At 42.7% G+C, this 24,863-nt stretch overlaps 1 protein-coding gene across 1 annotated transcript in view; it reads left to right on the top strand.

Moving 5' to 3' along the window:
* The window catches only part of LOC311426607 (netrin receptor DCC-like), a gene marked incomplete at its 3' end in the record, with an annotated part of 357,717 nt that overhangs the window by 312,650 nt on the left and 20,204 nt on the right, over nucleotides 1-24,863 (top strand). The window contains exons 18-23 of the mRNA XM_084503074.1: nucleotides 1,204-1,342; nucleotides 3,329-3,436; nucleotides 6,126-6,320; nucleotides 10,670-10,702; nucleotides 18,122-18,187; nucleotides 19,698-19,860. Of these exons, the coding sequence (XP_084359200.1) occupies nucleotides 1,204-1,342; nucleotides 3,329-3,436; nucleotides 6,126-6,320; nucleotides 10,670-10,702; nucleotides 18,122-18,187; nucleotides 19,698-19,860 (704 nt within the window). The remainder of the gene's footprint in view (nucleotides 1-1,203; nucleotides 1,343-3,328; nucleotides 3,437-6,125; nucleotides 6,321-10,669; nucleotides 10,703-18,121; nucleotides 18,188-19,697; nucleotides 19,861-24,863) is intronic.

Genomic DNA, 24,863 nt, shown 5'->3' with positions numbered 1-24,863 from the left:
GCAGGCATACGTAGGGCATTCCTCAATGTCTCTGCAAAGTAAATTTTTTCCCACTTTCCCCTTAAATATTAGTACTTTATTCTGCAGCATGCTGGAAACTCACTGCAGCATCGTTAGCGAAGGTCAATTTATTTTGGAAACATCCCATTTGGTGATTAGCAGCAGAATGCCGTTGCTGAGGTCTGCCAGCAAGATCAGCTGCTGCTCAGATGTGAGCAGCAAGGCGGTTTTCTGATGCAAAGGCATTCCTAGGTTGTCTTAATCAGTAAACTTGAGGTCCATAGGTGTATAAACATCTAAAAGCATGCACCTGTAACTCACTGTACTGTAAATTGTTGACGCTCGAGGACTGCACACCAGGCTCTGGAGCTTGAAAGACGTGGGAATTGATTTTCTTCAGTTGCCACCGTATGTCCTATAATATTCTCCTCACTTGTCTCCTTTGATACCAGTGCAGTTTGGCTCAAATTGGTCCTTACTGCATGCTGAGGGATAAAGCTAAATCGATCAGGTATAAATGAACAATATAATATTCACATCGACATCAATGTTTAGTTGTTCAGAACATATCACAGTGAGGCAGGCCAGACATATCTTTCAAATACAATCTAATGCATGAAAATACTGTATCTAACCAAACAAAAGTGTGTTTTCTGAATGTAAAAATTAATCTTTATGCACGGGTCCTCTTGATATTATAAATATGCATTCCCCACGGTACCTGGGAACCCTTAGTCAGGTTCATTCAAGTGGTAAAAATGCTTTCTGAGCCTCCACTACAAATCAGTAGATATTAAAAAACTTTTTTTTCTTCTTTCTTTTTTGGAAGGAACACATCAAAGAGTCTGGAAATGAACGTTTAAGTCGTGGAAATGTTCCTATTTTTTTCCTCATATGGGCATAGATGAAGGACACTGCGTTAGCTTTCAATTTGCATTTGAAAAAAAAAAAAACGCATTGCAAATTGCTTTGTCTGGGAAAAGAAAGAGAGAAAGCATCACAATAATTTATTTAACTGCTTAAATTATAGGCAGAAAGTTTAGTATCATATTTATGGTCCTAAAAATACTCCCATTAAGGTATGCAGCAGCAACAGAGCTATTTTGCTTGGAAAAAAAAAAAAATCCATTGTAATTTGTGTTTTGCTTAGCTACCAGCAATGAGAGTTGCTTTAAAGACGTCGTTTGCTCCGTCTCTTTGCAGTCAGCAGATACGACAGCCCTGAGTCACACTGTCATCGGCCTGAAGCCTAACACCATGTATGAGTTCTCTGTCATGGTCACCAAAGGGCGGCGGTCCAGCACCTGGAGCATGACTGCCCACGCCACCACCTACGAAGCAGGTACGGCAGGAGCTCCTGAAAGGGGTTTCAATTTTTTCCTTTCATTTATACGCCCTCAAAAGCCCTGTCCAAGTTCAGTGTACCTACAAAATTCACTGCATTTCCTCATTTTTTTTTTTCATGGGTAGCAAAGCAGAGCAGCCATTCCACTGCGTGACTCGGTGTCATTGCAAGAAGTTCAGATGATAGTACCTGTGTCTAATATTTTTCCCCATAATACAAAGATTATCTGTGACTTTTATGATTTAAAATAGTTTCCACTTTTCAAAGAAACCTAAGATCAGGTGAGAACAAGTTTGGAGCACTCTGTTATTCTTAGATAGTAATTTTACCCCTTTAAAATTTTAATTTAGGAAGTTCTTCGTGACTTTGTCTCAAGTTTACGAGTTCCCACCTTGTCCTTTTAGTAAAAAGGGCTCAAAGACGGCTTCTATCTAACACAGGACCTTCTTGATTCAAGATCTAAATGGCTGTGTTATAACTAAGCAACCAGAGGGCCATTCAGAATGCAATTTTTTCCTTAGGTTGAGTAGTTGTCTTCAACAGACTCTAGGTACCCATATAAACCAGCTTCTACCAGCAGCCACCAAATGAAGTCTGCTGGTAAATATTGATCTGGTTTTTGGTTTTTGTTGGTTTTTTTTTTGTGTGTGTGTGTTTTCTTTTTTTTTAATGAAAACCACAGTACACGCCAGTTAATTAACAAAGGGAAAATCAGAGGGAATATATGTGTCCTTAGATTTTCCCATGTGATCGCAATGCAATTATCTGAGCTTGATGGAGCGGCTCTGTTAATTAAGGGCATCCTGCACTGCTGATCTTTATTGCCTATTTTGTACCCATGCCGCATGTTGAATTTCCTGTAATGATATTAAAGAATGTACATATCAGCATCGATACAGAATCCACTAGAGATTACTACCACAGGATATAGAGAATTGCTATGCCCATAATTCAAAAGCAACTCTCAGAGCCAAGATCCATCCCCAGCTCTGCCTACACAAGTCTTGCTGATGCGAGGGGTGTTAATGAGTGCTAAGGGAAACATCTAAAGCTTTGATTTTTCTCATGATATCTTCTGTTCACAATCTGCTGAAAGCAGAGCTCAGCTTCAGCCACTCAAAGGGACTCACGTGGTGAAAACCAGAATGGAAAACCTATGCTACAGGAGGAGGCTTTAAGAACAAGCTTTACTAGTTTAACCTCCTAAATGACAAAAAGCCTGAAAAGGGAAAGAATTAGTCCATGAAAGCATGTCAAGGAAGTTAATATCAGAGAAAGGAAAACAGTATTTAAGAGAAAGACGTTGTTTCCACACAGGTTGATGGATGCATTTAGGGAGAAATAGAATCATTTAAATGGAGAATATTGCAGAACAAACATAGCAAAAGTAAAGAGAAGGAAAATTTTGCTTTGAAAATCAAATGAGGCTAGTTTACAGAAAAGGTTGTTTCTTGCAAATTCCCTGGCATAGCAAGGTGGTCCAAGATGTTTCTTCTAGTCCTCTGTTTTTAAATTGCAGACCCTGTGTCCCTGTCTGCGAGCCAAATTCCCTTTAAATACAACACAACTCTCCTAGAACATAATAGTATTAATGATAGAAATCATAATATTAATAATAATTAATATTAGTAATAATAATCATGGTGACAATAATAATGCAGTCTTCTTTAGTGATGAGGGAGCTTGCATCATGCTGGGCATTGCGTCTGTTTAAAAGACTTCTCTAAGAGCTGTGATCCAGATCTAAGATCTGTGGCTTGTCTACTTCATGGTGAGAAAGACTCTTCCAGCAAACAACAGGTGATCAGTCACCTGCTTAATAATTTATCAATGACAACATTTTTTTTTTCCAATGGATGTATTTCTTAGTTGTTTTTGGATCTCGTTTTTGAAAAAATCGACCGATGCAAACGTTGTGAGACCATCTGCTCAGTGTTCATTATTTTCATTCCATTGCTTTCATTTTTTTTTCATTCTTTTCAGCTCCAACCTCTGCACCCAAGGACTTGACAGTCATTACACGGGAAGGGAAGCCCCGAGCCGTCATTGTCAGCTGGCAGCCACCATTAGAAGCCAATGGGAAAATTACTGGTACACATTTGCATTACCCTCTACTCTCCTTTTTCTTTTACTGTTCTGATTGTATGTTGCTTTCACTCCCCTATTTTTAGTAGAAACATCTGTTTTTTTCCCAGAATCCTATCTGATCTGATATTATTTTCTCTTACTTTTATCAGCCAACTTGGTCTAGGAGTCGAGGCAACGTTAGAGACACTGCAAGATCACTTGCAGGATGTAAATATTCATTTAAATGCTAAGAACAGTGATTTAAGTTAAAAATGCAGCCCTCTCAGCAAAGGTTTTGTGGTACATGCTGCTCAGTGATAATTAGAAATGACTAATAATAAGTACTTTGTTTGGCAATAATGTGATACATAATATACCTAATGGTAGGTTGCTTGTTTCAGCACACAATGGGAGAATTTATTGGTAGATATTTCACTTTACAATAACAATTTAAGGCGATGATGATCAGGAAAAAAAAAATTACTTAATATTGACTGACAAGAACTGAACTTAATGGATGCTTCGCAGTGACAGATTTTATTTTCCAAAATGTTGCGTATAACCTTAGTGCCTAATTAAGACATCCATTAGAAGCCTTTAACGTTCATTTAGGGTGAAAAATACAGTAGAGTTCTATCTGAGATTTTGCATTTAAATGATCACTTTAGGCTGTTAATAGACATCTCAGAGGCATATAATTATTGGGAGAAATATTGTTCAACTACAAAAATGTGCACATTATGGCCTCATTACCACAAACAATCGGTTTACACCAGCTCTAGAACGTATTTTCACGTGGAGGAAAGTGTGCGTTACTACCAATAACCCAGCTACACACTCCTGAAGCACTGAGAAATATAAATGTAAGAGCAAGAAGGCTTCGGCACGATGCCCTGTGCGAGCAATTAGATGTGAGGAGCACTGGGTCAGATTTTCACCAGTTGTAACTCAGCAGGGCTTCCTTGGCATCAGAGGAGGGTGAGTTACACCAGGGAAGCATCCCACTTTATATTACCAATAAAATCAGGATCTATTTCTCTTCGGACGTTGCCAAGCAATACGGATTCTCAGGTTAGACTCGCGTAGCTGTGTATAATTTCAGCCTCCATATTATGATTATTATCTTATAATTTCAGCCTCCATTATCCGAAGTTTATCGGCTGTGACCGTGTCTGAAGGGAGGATGTTTTGAGGAAATGGCTCTGTTTACATTAACCCAGTTCGGTCCTTAGAGAGGATAACTGATGATTCTGCTGGACAACACGCGAGTGCTAACGGTCCTGAATCCCCACTGGCTAAAAGACAAAAATAATAAATAAAGAAAAAGCTTTCCTGACTTTTAAATTGTGAAGTGGTTTGGTCGTAGCAACTTTTGTGGAGTTTTTCCATCAAAAGCAGCATTCAGACCTGAGAGTAGCTGGGGTCCCTCGACATCCAAGCACAAGTTTCTTTCTTGTAGTGCTTGGTTGAAGAACGACTCTCATAAAGATTTTTTACAGCATCTGTGCCTAAGTTTTTCTTAGACTTTTCAAGGAGAGGAAACAACTCCTTGCAGAGAGTAGAAATGTCTAACAGCCATACCTTCATCCCTAGAAATGTTTGAGCTATATTTTTGCGTTAGTTTGAGAAACTTGGCTATTATATCAAAGCAAATACCATGATCAGTGAAACTGCTTAGTAACCACAAACTACAAGTCTATAAATAATACCTCATGATGTAAACAAGCAAAGAAGAAAAATAAATAAATAAAAAATACACAAAATCTTATCATTTCCATCCTGGTGCCATTTGTCCCTGACCAGCATAACCATTGCTGTGGGATGAGAGCTTCGAAAAGCATCTTTATTTCAGAAAAAATAAAATAGAGGAGTAGTGATGATAAACTTTACACCGATTTTTTAGTAACTTTGGATCTCAAGCAACAAAATGAAGTCCAGAAGATTCACCTGGGCTCTCCGCCCTCCAGAAGCCCACTCCTTTGGTGCTGGCACATAAGACCAAGCTCAGATCGTATGTCTTTGCATGCTACTAGAGTGCCATGGAAAAAAGAGGGGAAAAGAAGGAAAAAAGAAAGAAAACAAAGATATTTATCTCCAGAATATCATTTGCCAAGAAGGTTCTTCCTACAAACTTCTGTTTTTTCCTAACACTGCTATTTCTACTCCCTAAATCCTAAAACTTTTAAGTTTTATTCAGTCCTAAGCAGTAATTGCAATGCCCCAGTTACCCAAAGTCTGAGTTTGAGTTCTTCATTCTTTTCCCAAAAATACTTCCCCTGGATGTGCCAGGAAATATTACATGGCTTCCCGTGAGCACCCAGTACTTGATGTGCATCATTAAAGCCATTTCATTTTATTTCAGCGCTGAAACCCTAAAGACTTACATTGTATGGTTTATGGCATTTATCAGACTGAATGGTGCACCTGTATTTGAGAAATGTGCTCATAACAGAGCCATTTAGTGTGTGCTACCTATTTTTATATTTGTTCAACCCGTATCTCTTGCAGAGAATGCCGTAATTGTTGTTTTGGAGTAAAAATAGACAAATACGAATTAATTGTCACAGCCTCCTTTGAAGCTATTTTGATCAGACACCCACTGTTGCTGCTTTTAAAGAGAAAATAGTAGTTTTTAATCAATCTACATTTTCCACGGACGTTGCAGAGGAAGCACGCCGCTTGAAGCACTAACCAAGAGGCTGTTTTTTTTCAGCTTACATCCTCTTCTACACCCTGGACAAGAATGCTCCCATCGACGACTGGGTGATGGAGTCCATCAGCGGTGATCGGCTCACCCACCAGATCCTGGATCTCAGTCTGGACACCGTCTACTACTTCCGAATCCAAGCCCGCAACGCCAAGGGAGTGGGGCCCCTCTCTGATCCCGTTTTCTTCCGGACGCTGAAAGGTTTGGATCTATCTCATCCTGATATTAATGATAGCTCCAGTGTTCTTCTAGCTCCGTGGGAGCTTTGCAATTAATTCCACGGCAGCCAGAAGAACTCCTACTACTTGAAACTATTATTTAGAGATGAAAGCCAACCGCTGCATATGGTAGTTGACAAGAGTAAACCACATAATGAGTCAGTAACTGTAGTTTTAAATTCAATCAGCTTGGGGAGAGCGCTCTGACACCACCTAACTTCCAGCCATCAGTGGTAGAGCTAATTGGATGTGCCTGGATTTCTCCAGGGACCTACCTTTTCTTCTGGGATCCTCAGGTGACTGTAGGAGCTGGCAATGACTCACTCCTATCAACAGAGCAGTCTCACACACGATTATAATTAAAAAATCTCAGCAAACTGAGATGCAATCTGACTTCGCATGGGGAAAATTGTCCCAGATATTTTTCAGTGCCTGCTATTAACAACAGAAATTACTGCTGGATCTCTCCCCGTTAGTGACCGGCAAAGCAGGGGCACCCATTTTTTTGGCTGGTGCATGTTTTAACCAGGCCACTGTGTATATGAGAGCAAAGGACTCGTACCCAGCTCAATTTTTAATTAGCACAGTGAGATATTCTTCTTCTGTCCTCCCTGCTGCCTAGCTGTGAAGGCCTGACATCATCTCCCCAGAAATGATTCGATATGAAGGTGTAAGCAACATTGCTGTGAGGGGGGGGCGGGATGTTTGCAGCAGCTCTGCTCCTTCTATTTTAACTGTCACTCACTGATTTGCACAAAGGTACGAAATTACTGCTGAAAAGAGGTATAATTAATGAAAAAGTCGAATGGCATAAACAGCAAACCTGTTCCAGGAAAGAAGCGTGGCATGTGAGAGAGCACTTCAGCGATCTATCTGCGGGAGGAAATCCAGGGGTTTGCACGTAAAAATAACATCTTGGCAGAAGGGAATTGGAAGTGGATTTAGGCTGGACCTGCAAAGTCAGGGTTAGAGGGAAATTCAGAATGAAAGCTGTACACAAAAGCCTGGGAATTAGCATTCAAGTTCAAACCTCTTTTTAATCAGTTATAAGTGACTTCATTTAACGCAGACTGTATAAAAGCTAAGCGAAATGACCGAACAAAAGGGGTGACGTGCAATCCCTCCATCGCTCCTTTTTTATTTTTATTTTTATTTTCCTGTTGGGCAAGAGCTCATATTCGAGTTCATCTTTCAGCAGCCCTTTACGTGAACAGCAAACTGCCTTTTCCTGCCGCCCCTGATGGAAGGAGGAGGGGAACCTCCGTGTCCAGCGGGTGCCTGGCACTTCCCATGAAGGAGGGATTTGGATGAATGAGGCAGTGTCCTCGGCAGCCCTGGCAGAGAGCTTGCCCTTTCTGCTTCGCTGCTATCAGTGTCTATGAAGCGTGCTGCCGACCATTCAGGCCGGGAGTGAAAAGGCTCATACAACAGTTTTCATGAATTAGCACAAGTCAGAAAGAAAAAAAAAAAAAAGAAAAAGAAAAAATTGTACCAATTTGTTCGGAGCTTATCGCAGCCAGCCCAGGTTTGCAGGACTTCCTTGTCCAAGTCGTGTTTCCCTTTGAATGAATTACGGGTAAGATCGTGATTATTCATTCTCCACTGCCATGAAATGTGAAGAGATAGCACTTTGTGGGTGCTTCATCTCCATCAGGCGGATGGTGCCAACTTAATTTCATGCTCACGATTTGTGCCAAGCAGAAGGCTGTTAGGCTGAGTCGAGGCATCAAAATATAATAACCACAGACTAATGAGATATCAAAAGATATAGAGACTCGGATATCTAAGTAAACTGAAAGATTAATGTACTAGATAGCCCCTACTTTGTAATGTTTACACAAAGTACCATAAAACTCATTTGGGAAATGAATTCTGGATCAGACAGCATCAACAGATACCAAAAAGATGAATTTATACATTTGTTACATCTCGTAATTGCCTACAAGGACTATGTCTAATACCCTGCCATGAATATTTAATGATAACCACCCTAAACATGTCATGTTCAATAATATTCAGCTGTTTATTTTTTTTTGACAAATATATCTCTGCACTTGAGGTGAAAAGACTTTCTGAAGTCTTGAGTGCGTTCTGATTTATGCAGAAACGTTGGTTTCCTGCCCTTAATGATTATTAACAGCAGAGGTGTAGGCGCCATATGGTAATGTGTGCTCTGATGGCAAATATATGTCCTGATCAGAGAAAGTTTTAAGCCGTGAAGAACGAAAAAAGCATCAAAGAGCCACCAAGTCACCCACCGTCTGATTTCATATGTTATAACGTTCCTCCAAGAAAACCAAGCCATTGCCATGTAAGTATTTGTAGTGACTTCCCTTTACTAATGAAAACGTAGTGGGCTGTGAGAAATAGGTATGTTTAGTAGTAAATAACGCTCCCATGGAGCAATGAGTTTATGTTCTTCCACCTCGGCTCCACTGATGATAATACACAGGCAAATGGCAAAATCCTTAGCATATGGAAATCGTCGTTACACCGTGAACTTCAATCAATCTGTGACAGTTTACATCACTCGAGGATCTGCTTTTTTATGCTCTGGCTGGCTAAATTTATCACTGCATGCATGAAGAGTCTGATGCAAACATTATAAGGAGCCTGGAAGATGGATAAAATGTGATGAAACACCCCACAGCTTTCTGACTAGGTGACTTGGGCCCAAACTTGAAGTCATTACTGGGATTTTTCTTACTCCTTTGTGAGAAAATACCTGGATAATTTCAATAAATATTATCCGCACATACACACGTCTGTGGCAGAGAACAGAGACTGTCTCGGTGTTACATTGCTTGATGGTGCATAAACGAATCATTTTCAGAAATTCACTAAGTAGAAATAAGCAAACACAACCCGAAATTTCTTTGCCACTGCCCAATGAGATGTGATAGCTGCAGGGGGAATGAATGAACCCGTGGCAGGCAGAGAGGAGGGAGGATTTCTTCGGTCTTTCAACTAATTTGTCAGTTGAGTGTTCTCCTCTGTTGCAGAAACAAGGAAATCTTAGAGGCGCGCTTGCTGAGTGTAGGTGTGCTTTCTTCTGCTGAGCTGCACCTCTTCTGGATTCCGGCCAGCATTTACAAACAGGCTGAGCTGCTTTAATTAAAGAAAATGAAACAGCATTCTGCTTATCGGAATCACACGCAGCGTTGCTCCGATCCGCGTCCGCTGGCCAAGCTGCCTGTCAGTGCACCAATAAAATAAAAATAAAAGTGAATAAAAACCTCGGTCGGATGTGAAGGGACAAATGGAAAGGGGGAGAGAGGGAGAAGGAGGGCACAGCCTGAGCTTCACACTCTCAGACGATCCCTTCATGCTAAGGTCAGGAAGGAAAATTTGATTCTTGTGCAAGGCACCAGGTTAAGCCCTGCCGCTGTACCATGTGTGCCGGAGCCCCAAAACCTCAGGGGCTGCCCATGGGCCTGTGGGGCACCATTCCCAGCCCTGCAGTGCCCTCTAACGGGTTTGGGGGTCATTGAAGGAGCTCTTCCCCCTTCCACAGGCCTGGAGAATATGGATGTGGCCGTCTGGGGGACAGGTTGGGTGTAAACCGCTGCTAGTTCAGCACCTTCATCGTTCCCTAGCACAAAACCACGATCTAGCAGAGGTTTCAGAGACATTTTTAGCAGCGAGGGGTTCAGCATGCCCTGCACCTGCAGGTGGTCATGATCAAACTTGCAGCTTCATGCACCAAATGACATTTTTTCCCCCAATTTCCTGCATTTCATCCTCGCATATTCATTAAGCAGAGGACCGGTTAATGCTCGTAGCTCTTCATGTATCCAAGGGAAGCTGAAACAGGAAGGCTTTTAATGTATCTATTGAAATGTGAAGTCTTGTCGAGCACACTTCAGATCACGCTATCTTTTATGGTTATTATGCAAAAACATGTAAATACTTTTAAAGTCTTTTGTAGAAGGCTGAAACAATGATAATATGCGTCAAGCTGAGCGTTCAGCTTGCAGGTGATTTGGCCATAATTATTCAAAGAACCGGAGTTTCTCTTCTCTGCCTTTTTCTCTCTCTCTTTCCCTTCTTGCTTAATTAAACTTCCCAGATCATGGTGGCATATCAAAGAACGAGAGAACGAGAAAATACCGGGGGCAACTTTTCACCTTTGTGAAAACTTTGTGCAAATATTTGACGTGGAGCACGGTGCAACCTGCGTTTGTCCTCTTTAGTTCTCCAGGGGCTCTTTGAGAAAAGGGAAGGCTAAAAAAACCTCCTTCCCCCCCTGCGCTGCCTGCTTGGGGATGCTTTACTCTGGGGTTTTCCCTTCGCCAGCGGCCCGGCTCTAACGACGTTGTCTCTTTCTTGCAGTTGAGCACCCCGACAAAATGGCCAATGACCAAGGTACGGTGCCCTCAATCTGTCGCCTTCATTCCCGGCATCCCCGCCGCGCCGCCGCCTTTCACCTGGGCTGCACACCTGAGGAGGCAGGCGCCGGCGCGCTAATTAATCTTGTTAATGAAGTTCTGCTCGGCTGAGGCTGCTGCTTTGATGGGGAAGATGTAAATTTTCGGGAGAGGAAATTGTTTTGTCTCTTTTCTGAAGGACCAATTAAAATGTCAAGCTGCTTTGTATGAAATAAATTTTTAGTCTCTCTGCTGCACTTCTGAATAATTCACGTTAAATATAATTAAGCTCGGCATAATTCCCCGGCTCTTCCTGCACCCTTTTGTGGGTTATAGATTAAAGTTCAGAAGGCTCACGGTGAGAAATCATAAATCATCTTTACCCTCAAAACAGCAGCTCTTGTTTAATAATCGCAAAGTTTAGTCAACTTTTCAAGGCATTATCATTATGTTTGCCAAATATGAATGTGTCTGATTAGTCACAGCTCCTCTGCTCCTATCCCCTTTTCAGTACTTGGAAAGTGTGTTGCTGGGATATTTTTCATTTTTTACTCTAGACCTGTTTATTCGTAAGTATTTATTTCAATTATACCCAGAAGATCATACATTTCTGTGACATCTGCCCAAGGAAATGGTCACGGGGACTTTGGGAGAACTCAGAGGTGATGCTGGGAGGTGCGTTTGGTTTGAACTCTCGCTTTAGGTTTGTGTCAAAGGCAAAGTGAGAGGTCAACCTCAAATCCTAGCTTTACTTACCAGCTGCCATCATACCCAGATTTAATGAATTACATTAATTTGAAACATGGAAATTCCTGGTGGAAACAAGAGCATTATTTAGGGCTTCAAGCTGGAACACCCATGGGAGTTACCCTATTTCTTCACAAGGGTTTCACCATGTACCAGGTACCACCTGCAGTACAAGAAGGCAGCACATCCCCGCAGGCGAGACCCACTCTCAGCCAATTTGGGAAATTCGATGTCTAATTTCAGCACATAATCTTCTCCGTAAAGGCAGAAAGAAGTATCTAAATTATAAAATTAAAAGCTGGTTTTGCTCGGTATGATTTATTGCACCACAGCACACACAAATTGAAAATGTCAGCTTTGAATAGATAAAAACTGCTTTTAAAAGGTAAATGTGTTAGGTTGCAAGGAAGCCTGAAAGTAAATTATCAATATATTTTTCTCGAATTTGCATTTAAAATATATTCAGGCAGGCTCAGAAAACTTAGGAGAGGCTTCAGCACGAAGTATCACCTGGTAAAGCAGGATTGAAAGAGCATCACTTTTTTATAAAATGGGGGAAAAAGGAAGGCTAGATGGAAAATTGAGTTTGTTGTGTTTGTTTTAGTTTTTCCCTCTTTCATCATATCTGTACTGCTGCTTGAGTGCTATTTAATGACCTTGTGGCACAACACATGGAGCATCTCCCATCGCAGCTGGTTGTGATTTCGAGAGGCAAAGCCTCGAAAAAGAGCCTCTGGCAGGCAGCCTCTGAGCTCCCAGCTCTGCCCTCGCTGTCACAGCACCATAGCTTTGTGCAGCTATTGTAGCACAGCCACTCTTATATCCATCTTCCATTATTTCTCTATACTTGCCCCAAATCCCATGAAACTGGTGTCAGTAGAAGCAGTGCCTCGCTTCTGACTTTCTGCTTGCTTCATTCCCTGTAATGCTGCAGAAAAGTCAGAGGTTTTCGGATGCTCAGCGTTCTGCTTGTGGGTAGAAAAATACAGAAAATGTGGCAAAGCATTTTTCTGTTCCACAGAAGTGTGATCTTACCTCCGCCACGGGGATTAACGAAATCAGATTCTCTGCAGAGACACCTGCCTGTCCCTTCGTGTGCTGCAGTGTAATTAATGGGGAGAAGTGAATAAGCATGACAGGTTAACTCTGCATATGGCAAGCGAGCACAAATTCCTCGAGTGACTGCAGAGAAGGAGTTCTGGGCCATTTCCCTTTTGTGCATCCTGCTCCTCTGGGGAAGCTGTGACCCTTGCTAAAGTCTCAAAGCCTGCAGAAGGGTGCAGCCTGCAGAAGCTCCAGTTCATTGCTTTAAACATTTGGGGGGAGCTCTTCCTCTCCCAGCCAGCTGCTCAGAGTCTCAGCCTGCATCGTGCTTAAAATACAACCGTGATTTGTTATTCACTTGAAAATAATAAATTACATGGTGTCACGGTGGTTAGATAAAGTAATGTTAAGACCTGTTTCTGCATTTTTTAAAGATCATTTTGAGATACAAAATGATACACAGCCTTCAGCATGTAGGGTGGTTACTAAATGCATGCTGGATAGCTCATGGTTGATTACAATAGCAAAATAGCTGTTATTGTGCTTCTTATAGATACTGCACTTATAGATACCTATAGGTATGAAAGCTACAATGGCTTTCTATAATTGGGAAAGCAGTAGGATTAGTGGGGAGCAAAATTAAGGTGATAGAAACTGTGCCCTGGGTGCTCAACCCCATCTACCTCCAGTCACCCTGCCCTCTCCCTGCAGGAAAACCGCCTCCTAGCCATTTAAGTGACAAAAATTAAACCTTCTTGCTGGGTGTTTAGCAGATAGCAAGCATGCACAACATGAGTTAAACATGATCAGTCCCTCTTGGTGTTACCTGTACATAAATACTGCCTTTTGTCTGGGTAGGTGAAATAAAATTCATTGCAGTTCTTTAGGGCTGTAGTATAGAAGAAGGAATTCTCAGCCTTTTGTGGTTTGTTTCCTAGGCTTGTTGATATCTAAATTCAGCTTCCACTTTTAAATGACCTCCGTGATGAATTCTTATAAGAGAAAGTCCGAGGCCCTCACTCGATCTGCAGGCAACTCTATTAAAGACGAGTCACCGGGGCCAGGTCTCACTGTAACTGTACTGCGAGCAGCGAGATAAACAAAGTCAAATTTCCTAAAAGCTCGTTTGCCTCAGAAATAATCAAAGCTAATTCTTTAATCATCCAGGGTCTGAAGCGACGCTCACTGAAGTCAGCGATAGCCTTTTAAATTACTCCATGCTTTGGACAAGGCCCTTGGGGGCCGTCTCTGCCACAAATGCAATTCGTATTGAGTGACACGAATTAACTCTGGTAGGTCATCCATCTCCGACACTGGCACGTGGCTGTGAAGTTCAGGGAGAAAAAGGCACTTCTGTGGCAGCAGAGCAGAGTTGGAGGCTGTGGGTAAAGTGAGGGGTTTTGGGCAAAAACCCCGGGGTTTCAGGGCACGAGGCAGTGCAGCCTTGAGGGGCCAGTGTGCGGTGAATGAGATGGGGCAGAGAGCACAATCTGGGGAGAACTTCAAGAGTTTTTGGCCATCGTAAAGGCAGCAGAAGTGATAATATGAAAGTAAGCATAAAATTACAGTTTCAGATGCTCAAGAGAGAATTTTTATCACAAATTTTGTGTATGTAGGAGAAGGCCAGCTGCTTTCTTAGGAGCTATTGTCGAGGCTTCCTTAAGTCTTACAAACTCTATTTATGATTTTGATCTGGAATTTAGAGGCAAACTGGGTGAAGAAGAGATTAATTCACTCTGTTTTATCTTGCCCCAGTTTTCATTTGATAAACCCATATTAAATTTAGTCCCAATTTTGTCAATATAGGACTTGTAAACAGTAATGTGTGGCCATCGGAATTAGATCTGTGAAAGAGCAAAAAGCTGATTTCTGCCTTTGGACTACAGCTGCTTCATAGCATCCCCTGGAAATTCTGATAAAAGGAAACATACCCAATTTCGAACAAATATTTTTTATTATTTTAGGAAATTTCAGTACATTTTGATTGTTCTATTGTTTTCCCAAAAAGCTATTTTCCATGAAATGGACCGTTATAAACTATCCAGATGAATTGTGTATGGAATGGAATGTATGTATGGAATATAGACATGAGTTTTTTATATATATGATGTTCCTCTTTATAACCATAAACTGGAGATTTAAGATTGAGCTTCAACACTTGCCGCCATGGTGAGGCCTACAGGAGGTCTCCAGCTCCCCATGCCCGGAGCAGGGCCTGTGACGATACCAAGCTCCACAAAAAGTCCACGGAGAAGATCATGACAGTCAGTTGTGTTTCCAAATCCCAAGAAAATCTACAAATCTACAGCTGTGTTTCCAAATCCCAAGGAAAATGGAGGCCTGCATTGTCCTGCACCCGGCCTGAAGACCCGTTGCAGGGTTCCCAGGCGGTGCGGGGACTTTGGGGGATTCGGCTCTCCTGAAGAGGGACCGAAGGCCAGTTGTGTGGTGGCACACCTGCAGTTTTACACCTCGGTGCTCTTCATCTCATGACTAAACAGCACACTAATTGTTTCAACTCTCAGAGCAAGGCAGTTTGAAGCGCAGTCCAGTCAAGTGTGGAATTTGGCTGTCTGTAGTTCAGTCTCCACCGTGCTGGACTTGGGCAGCCGTGTTGCTCTTCACCTGCTTGAAACCTTCCTGTGCTCGGTGGTGGTGGGCTGGAAACTCTTAATGTGCATTTTTCATGTGTTTTCCTGTGTGAAAACAGCTGCCAGTACATTTATAGCCTGATACCAGCCACCGAAAAGCCGCGTTGTCTCACGCAGTGACAGCAGAAGGTGTTCAGTTTGCCTCTTTATTTCCTTTGATGGCCTCGGGCTTTTGGCTCTGAAGCTATTTTGCAAACTCTGGGAGTAGCATCAGTGAAAGGATGAGCTATTCAGATCTTTTTTCAAAGAGCTGCTTCCTAAACAAATAATGCAGCAGTCTGCAATGCTCTTTGCTACTAGGAGAAGCAATAAAAAGTATCCCATTTATCAGAAGAACCTCTTCTGAGGAAAGAAAGAAAGAAAAACAAAACCAAAAACTTTCTTAAGGTCAAAAACATGGAAAGCATCTGCAAGGAGGGATCTCAGAAGACATGCTTGAAATTATAAGGAGGGTTATTCCTGCATAATGGTTGCGTTTCCTGCTATGCTGAGACATCGCTGAGACAGCTACCTCAGGAGGCAACTTGAAAAAGCAGAACTAGAAATTCAAGAGGAAATGTGGTATCTGTTCATCTAATCGTGCCTTTCTGCCCAAACCCCAGGGTCCTTCCCAGAAGTCTGCCAGCTTATACACACTGAAAAGCAAACTTAAAAATATTTCTGCCTTCTTCGAGCTTTTCAGCTCTCTCTAGCACAATGTGTTGTCTCCTTCATTACCTGGTGCTGGCTGTGGATGGGAAGACAAGAAGACACAAATCCTCGTGCTCTGAGTTGTTTAAATGATGACGGATGCAGAACTTCAGTGCTCAAAGCTGAATGTCTGGAGGTCTGCCACATAGTGTGGTCAACGGGGGGAGACAGGGGCCTTCAAAACTAGGTTTTCCCAATGCCCATGCAGCATTGCACATCCCAGGCTGGTCTGATATCCTTCTTCAGGAATAAATTCTTCAAGGGATACCTGGGGAGGCAGGAAACATTGATTAGTCTCTGCTTTCTCATACGAGAACATTGCTCAGCTTATTTTCTCAGTATTTTTGGACTGTTTATGGCAAAATGCAAGAGGAAAAAGATTTATGCTATTATCCCAAAAGAATTTCTGACCCCTTTCCAGGTGCTGGAGACCTGGGAGGATGAAGATCTGTTGTGGTCACAGACGTTTTGATTTATTTTTTTTTTGCCTTGACATGATCAAGTTGAAATGGTTATTGAATATAATGGTCATGGAAAAAGCACTTGCTTTTTCAGAAGGAAAAACTCGAGTCACTGAAACATTTGAAAGACAGAAGTGAAATGGAGGAGTGAGAGATGAGAAAGAATATGTAGGATCAAATGGATTTAGGTTTTAGTACCTCAGAAAGCATACTAAAACTCATTTAAAAAAAGTAGGAAAAGCAAGTTTGAAGATTGTTTAACCTCCAGTGAAAAGGCAGTTCTGGAAAAAGCAGCTCATTAGTTGAGATTTTAAATGTTTTTTTCCAAAAACCTGGAGTAACATGAAGGAAAAAAGCTCCACTGGAAAATGGTGGAAGTCAAAGAGTTAGTCCATGGTCTGACCAAAAAAAAGAGAGATCTAGACATACCTGTTGATTTATTTTGACCTTATAAGTGTCTTTTTGGTTGGCATGGAGGGTTTACATCCGAATTCAGTGGAGTTTTGGACTTGTCTTCCAGCAGATGGGAAGCCCACTGGTGCCATGGAGAGTGATGGCAACTCTAAGCACAGGGCGTGTTATTCCAAAGCATTTTATTCCAAATAATGTCTTAGTAGCAGAACAAAGCTGAATTAACCTAAGTTCAATCTTTAAAGAATTTTGGAAATGTTTCTAGCCCCCAAGCCCTCCTGGATATGCTCAGTGTAGCCTGGTTGAGAGGTTGCTGTGTCTCCATTGCTGGTCCGTTCACAGGGCAGGGTCTCGGACAGGGTGAGCTCTCCAAGACACCCATCACACCGAGTGCTGCTTTTCCCCAGGAACACAGTCCTTAAATTCAGAAAAAAACAGGAAAACTGATACGGGCAGCTGTTCACGCAAATATTTATACAATAAAAATGTGATGCATAATGCCTTGAAAAGTGCTCTTCTACTAATTCAAAAAGTACTGAACTTGGAGTCAGGCGTGCAGGTTAGTTGTTTTTTTTTTGAAGTTCCCAATATCCAGATTGAATTTTTGAATGTGTTAAGCTCCCTCTAAGATCTGTCAGTGTGGGCTAAGTAGCAAAAATAGCAATGTTTAGCAGCCTCCCGTTGAGATACCCAGGTTCCTAAGCACAATATAACCCCGGTGTCACAACGTATTCACAGGTAGCAGTGTAGTACGGTGACTATGACTGCTGTAGAGTGTCATCGTGGTAAACAGAATTACTATATATCTTACATTTATCTCTATTTTGCCTGCTTTTACAGCTAAACATTTTGCAACCTTGTTTTCTCGGGATCAAGTTGTTGTAGCTGTGCAATTACGCTGATTGAAAAGATGATTATGCTGAAGTCTCTTCTGATGATAATCATCTTACATTTATTTAGGGCCATTCATCACAAAATACTTGCCAAATTGGTAGACAAAGTTATGCACATCAATTCCTTCACAGCCCACAGAAACACGAGTACCTCTGGAGGGGAATTATGGCAGTTGTTTAACGGTGCGCAGCAGCAACAAACAACTGCAGGAAAGTGAGAAAATGTTGGTTTTTTTGGGGGCTGAATCTCCCAAGAGATCGGATGGAGATGGTGGTCGTTGGAAGGAGAAGGGACAAAATTAAGGAGGTGAAAAGACGAACACCTGAAATTTTACTCCGTTAATTTGGAGTGCAACTATTCCCTCAGCAGCCAAACCATTTTTAGAATAATAATCATATTCCTTCTTCTTCTTTTTTTTTTTTTTTTTTAATCTTAGGAGTTAGAAAATAGGCAATTTTGAGAAGCAGAAACAGTGCAACAGTTGTGGAGTTACATTTCCATCATTTTTTCCATCAACAGGTCGTCACGGCGATGGCTCCTACTGGTCGGTGGACACCAACCTGATTGACAGAAGCAGCCTGAACGGTAAATGCAGGCTCCCTCCGATGACATTTTACATTCTCGCATTTCCATTTCATCTTTCTGTGGAAAACAGCATTTCTTTATTAATTAGTTCTGCCCTAAAATAGGAAGAAACAAGGATAAACCCTGTGGATTAAGGCTAATTAACTGGACCTAATCATTGCCAGCTGGGGTGGAGGTGCACAATCAATGACTTTATATTCCCGAGCCCACCTCCAGTACCTAACAAAGCCTTGTCACCTCCCGTTATTGAATGAAACAACAGGCACAGTTCCCTGAAATGCGGTACCAAGTGAGGTTCCAAATACAAAATAATTACAAGGTACATAGCTGATTAACTCAGACTGATTATTTTCTTCAGCCAAGACAAGGAAGGAATGCTAAGTGTCCTTACCTTCTCCTGTCCTAGTTTGCTGTGGGCTTAGCTCCTGCTGTTCCTTATATATAAAAAATATAAAATACTTCATCATAATTATAGGAAAAGGGACTTTAGAGCTGTAAAGAGAACTTCCAGGACTTGCAGTAAAGGGTAGGGAAAGAAGATTTGTTGTTTTCCTTGATATTCACTGTACTGTTTTATGTGATGTCTTTTTTCAGTGCCTTTTAGTCAGCATGGAAATGAAAAAGAAAGCCAAATCTTTGGGATTTCTGTACTAGGCCATTGTAAAGCCAAAAAGATGCCATTTGCAGCTGCTTGTCATATTCGGTTGCCTGAAAAAAAGCCAGGAGAAAAGGCAAATTATTTCAATAACTTAACTGAAATAACTTAAAGTAACTAAAGAAAGGACATTAGGGCAGAAAACAAATGACATTAGGGCAGAATATTACGATTAAATTACATCTATCACTATCTAAAGCTGTTACTTGGAAAGATTTGCCTTTTTTTTTCCTGTCTCATTCAGTTGTGCTAAAGGCAAAATGAACCCCCCCACACACACATTGTTTGGTTCGTACGTGGGAGGCTGTGGGGATGACGCCATCAGACAACTCCCGAGCTACTTTTCTTGTGAAATCCTTGACGTGCAGCGGCACAGCTCTTCTCTTTGCATCCCCTTGCACCGATCCTGGTGAAGATTTAGATTCTTTCAGCTGAAGCGGAGAGGGTTTGGGGGATTTGTGAGTTTGTAGGCTTATAGAGTGCCCATAATACCCCCTTAGCAGACAGAGCAAACGCATCCCTCGCTGTTCTGTGTGGGTGTCCGTAACAGATGACCCTGTCAATAGAGACACAAAAATCCAGATTATAAAAGCATAAAATGGGCTTTTCCCTACGTAACGGGGAAAAATAGAAGCGAGGGAGCTGTGCTTGAAGTCAGTTTGACCGGGACTTGATGCTAGAAGTGGTGGCATCTTCAATCCCGGTCTTGCAGCTGCATTGAAACCAAAGGTTTTAAGACGACGTGGTGCCACCCAAAAGGCTTTCCATCTTGTTGTGTTTTACGGGCGGCTCCTAAAGAGGGAGAGGGATAAATCCACCGCTAACCAGCCGCCGTTGTCCTTGTTGTCCTTGCAGAGCCCCCCATCGGGCAGATGCACCCTCCCCACGGCAGTGTCACGCCCCAGAAGAACAGCAACCTCCTCGTCATCATCGTCGTCACCGTCGGCGTCATCACCGTGGTGGTGGTGGTGGTGGTGGCCGTCATCTGCACCAGGCGCTCCTCGGCACAGCAGAGAAAGTACGTTTGCAAATCTCAGGGCAGAAGGAGAAGGGAATTACACCCGTTATGCTTCAAAGTAGATGCAGGAAAAGACCTCCGTATAGAAGAGAGGGGGATTTGGGGACCAAAGCGCATTTTGGGGATGGGTCTTTTGTAGTTTTTGGAGGTAGGGGCTTGGGAAAGCTGGAGATCACTCAAGAGTGGAGAATATTCCCTGCCCCTAGGTTGCATGGTGAAAGAATAAGCACCCCTGCTGCGGTCAGCCTGGAGAAATCAGCCTGTCAGGCACATCTCTCTGTTGTTTACATTGCCAAGTATAATCCAGACACAGGAAAGAATCAATCCCATTGATTTAAAGGGAAAAAAAAAAGTGTTTGTCTGTGCCTGGCAATGCTATCAGACTTTCTGGCTCCGCAGCTCTGCACCTGCATGGCTGAGGACCACAGAGAGTCCTGCTCACTCGGTAACCTTTGGGAGGATGCTCTCCTCCCCAGACGGGCTGTCGCCAGAAGTCTTCCAGGAAAATGCAGTAACAATTCTTTCTCGAGATAATTCTTAAATACTTGGGAAAAAAAAAAAAAATAGAAAATTACAGAGAAAAATCTTTAGGATTCTTCTAAAATGCTAAAAAAGGGCAACAGCGTAAAGCACAACAGTGTCTTTTTTTAGGTTTCCTGAGAAATTGGAGGTGGGGTGAGTGGCTTCAAAACAGAGCTGGGTTTGATACACTGAATTTATTGAAAAATACTCAGCAAAAAGGTTCATTATTCTACTCTCGTGAAATGCTGGCAACGAGAAAGTGAAGTTTAAACATAGTTCAGCCACAAGAATGGTGTGTTGTTGTGTTTTTTCTCAAGAGCAAGACCAAATTTATGACATTGATTTGCGTGGATGCTTAAAGAAGGGTGATGCTATGAAAGGAGGGGGGGACAGGAGGGCTCCCACATATGCCAAAATTAGCCTCAAGCTTGTTGAGCACAGGCAGACAGGCAGACGGCAGCTGGAGGTGTTTGACAGTCACTGGGCAAAGTGTTTTCTGTGAAGATGGATACTTGAGCATCGGCTTTTTAACTAAGAAAGCTCTCATGGAGGCAGAAAAATAAGGGCCCTTGCTTCTAGGAGGGCTCGGGTAGCTGAATGCTGAGCTGATTTTACAATTGGCTTCTGTTGTGAATTTTAACACCTGGAAATCAGGCCATCATTCGAAGGCAATGGAAATGCGTCCGTTGAGTGGTGTTCGCCGAATCCAGGCCAAAGCTCTCCTGGGTTTCTTAAAAGGAGGAGGGAATTGGCAAGAGGGACAAACAAATAGAGAGGTTCATCTGTCCAGCATCAAAACTTACATGCCCAGGTCTGAATTAATCAGCCTCGACCTCCTTGGTAGCTCCATGGGAGGAACGGGAGTGTTCAGAGATTTATCTTCTCCAAAGATATCAGAAGACTTCCAATTTGAAGGCATTTATTCCTCTCTTTTTAATTAAAAAATATGAAGGTGGCAAACTTGCATTTGCTGTGTAACTTCTGAGCATCTCCAGGGCTGGATCTGCCCCAAGTGACCCTACGCCAGCCATTCCTGACCCGAAAATGAGGAAAAAGGAGTGCAATAAATGTGAAACGATGGATCTGAACTTTCGAGCAGCAGGAAGGAAAAAAAAATAAAACAAAAAAACAAAAACTGAGCTTCTTCAGAACAGGGTTTGTTGGCGTGAATCTGTTTCTGACCTGCCTGGAGAGCCGCATCCTGTGACACCCAGAGTTTAGGCAGCAGCTTTTCTTGGCAGCTGGTTCTTATTATAAAATCACCGCTGAACAAAAGGAGTGCCGTGAGGGGAAAGGCCAAGTCCTGTTGGATAATGCAGTGCTTCCCCAGAGCGAAAACTTGCAGGTGATGGAATAATCTCCCGTAAGCCTTCGGTGGAAGAAAGTCGTATTTCTGCAGTTAATTAAAAGTTGGCTGAACAAAGCACAATAAAGCATATTATAGAGAACAACTTGCGAACTGCCCTAGGTGGCTTAGCGTGTATTTTCTGTCTCTGGCACCGAGGGAAGAATGAAATATGCACAAACCCTGCGGCAATTTGACACGGGGAAAAAAAAACACGGGAGGAAAAACCGGGTAAAGATCCAGGTGCAATAATTTAGTCGTGAGTAAGGGCTCCTGCAGTAACTGAGATTCATCCCTTCACCGTAATTACATCCTCCCCAGCACGTGTGTCTGCTGATGTGGTTATTTGGAGGGTGGGCAATGGGGTCACCCATCAGGCTGTCCCCAAATCCCCTCCTGGCCTGGGCAGGGCAGGTCACGGCTCGTGAATCCTGGTTGAATCTTAAAGGATGAAATCGCTTCATGCAATATGCTCTCAAACTGCAGTACCTGCTTCTCCCAGGAACATTTTCAAGGCTTTATGAGATGGGAAACTTGTCAAACACGTCACAACAATTAGCCCACGGACCGGTGCCATTAGGGTACAGCGTAGGAGAAAAGATGAGGGTGGACATCTTGTCTGAGCCTGGGCTGTAGGTTGTGGAGATTTAAACAATTAAACGTGAAATGCAGTCTTGAACAAGTGCCCAGCCAATTAGTATGGTGGGCAGGGAGCAACATAAAAAGAGATGACAAAAAACAAGCTAAGACTGCTTTGAGTCCCGTAGAATTATGCATACAGGGTTGGGAGGACATTAAACAAAGTGTCACCACCCTGAAGTTAAATGGGATTGAGCTGGCAGCCCCTGTAGAGCCTCGGTTTGTTCCCCTGGGATGTGGGTCCTGCTCGCAGCGGTGGCACGGGGTGGGATTTTAACGGGGACAGAGGGTGATGGAGCCCGGTGATGGGAGAGACTGGTCTGAGGTTTTCAGGCCACCTAGCAGGAAATAAAGAGGCCAAAAGGAAATGATGTTCCACTCGAAAACAGTGAGGGAGATTTAGATTTAGGGAGAAAGAACAGTTTTGTATTCCCAATTTGTTGATGCGTTGTTTTTCTTTTCTTTCTTTTTTTAATAGGATTTTTACACCGGTTGACTTTCCTTTAATACGGCCCGAAAGGCAAAAGGCAGCCTTAGACTTAGAGCAGTTACAGCCCTAGCAGGGCAAACGAGGTGAATTGGAAAAGGCCTTGCTGGGCATCCTTTAGATGCATTTGTCTCTAGCTGCAGGGGGATGGAAACCCTGCCTACCGCACGGCTCAGCACCCGGTCCTATAATTGGCCCGAATCAGACACTAAAAGCTGTTCGCCTGCAGGGGTCCAAACATCACATCCCATCCGAAGGGCTGATGCTAATGAGTTAGCGGCCGTGCTGCTGCTGCTGCTGGCTGGCCTCATCGGTTAAGCTTGGGTTTGGTTTGAGAACGGTTAATTTCAGCTTATTTCTGGATTTATTTTTTTCGGTTTATTTCTAAATAACAGTTTATTCCCGAGATATTCCCAGAGGGAAGGTCCTAAACCGTTAAAAAATTAAACTAAATGGAGTTGTTGTAAACTTAACTTCTTTCTCTGACATTAATCACAAAATGAAGAGCAATCTCACTCGGTATTACTGGCAAATCATCTTTTTTAATGTGTGTATTGTCACTTTTTAGCTGTGTGAGTGTGCTGTACGACGACTGAAGTCCCTGCCCAGGCATTGCTGTGCTGGAGCCTATGGAAACAGACAACTAGAAAGAGTTTTCCCTGCCGCGAGTTGATTTCTTTTGAAAGCAGAGCTTAAGTCCTGCTACCATCATTCAAAATTGCACGAGCACGGGCTATATTTTAAGGGCAGAACCGATCTCTATTTTTACATCTGTCCTTAGGAGAGAAATACGTATCGTGGCATGCGAGCTGGGTGCGTTTCGCGTTGCAAAATAATTGAACAGCAAGAGAAACGCGGCCAGCTGAGATCACGTTTTCGCTTCCAGACTCCTTGAAAATGGGTAACGGGCTAAATTTGAAGCCTGCTGTAAACCTTCAACTTCCAAAGCGCCGGTTTCTGGTGGTTTTCAGCCAGGGTTTGAAGGCGATGTGGATGCTTCCATCACTGCAAGGTTTCTGCCTCCCCCTGGGATCGGGGGGTAGACGCGTTTTCAGAGGAGCCTCAACTTTTGCGTTGCACAAACAAAACCTTCCCAGGGATGATTTATTTTCATTCGTTATTGATGACCTTTTCATCTGCCTTCCTGGCTCCGCTTCAATTTGCTGCTCGTGGGCCGTCAGAGCATCAATAATTTGCCAGGAAAGAACAACAAAAAACCAAACAATGCAAGCCGAGCTAGATCACTGCATATATTTTTAAATGATATCATTGCCGTAGCAGTTTTGTAGCTATGCTTGGAATGACACATTCATTATAACCCCCCCTATTTACTGTTGTGCACCAAAATTAGTTTGGGGCTGAATTTTCCCTTGTCTAGCTCCAGCCTGGAGAAATGAATTATGTTCAATTGGAAGTGACAAAGAAATGGCTGTATCCCGAAGTGAAGAAAGCAGTTCTGTATATAGAAACAAAATTAAGGGCTTTTTTTCTTTTTTTTTTTTTTTTCGAATGACATTGAAAGAACAAGTTTACTTTTTAATTTCGAGCTGGACGTACATTAAGCTTTGAGTGAAGACCGTCGTAATTATTCTTGCAGGTGTTAATCAGGATGCCACCGGGATCTGTCCAAGCGGGTATTAACGAGCTGTCCTTCTCCCCCAGGGGGCCAAAGTGCAACGTTCCCTCCTTGTTCGGCCCGACGCTGTCATTTTCAATAATTACCTTTTGGCAATTAGAAAATAGCAGGCCGAGCACGAAAAGCTAATTACGGCCGGAGACCGGGAGTCTGATTTCGTGGGGCTGTAAACAAAAAGCGCCTTGCTCCCAACGACCCAAGCGAGGTCTGCTCCTCGGGGTGGCTGTTGAGGACTGAGATTTTTCTGCTGAAGCCAAAACATCATCGCCAGGGGCTTCTGGTGATGGGGCAGGACTGCCCTTGGCCTCATTTACATCACAGGACGTGTTCAGCCCTCGTCTTGAAGGCAAAAACTTTTTTTTTTTTAATTTAGG

The sequence above is a fragment of the Aythya ferina genome (assembly GCF_964211825.1).
Source record: "Aythya ferina genome assembly, chromosome: Z".
Classification (NCBI taxonomy): Eukaryota; Metazoa; Chordata; class Aves; order Anseriformes; family Anatidae; genus Aythya; species Aythya ferina.
This window is presented reverse-complemented; position numbering and strand designations above follow the sequence as displayed.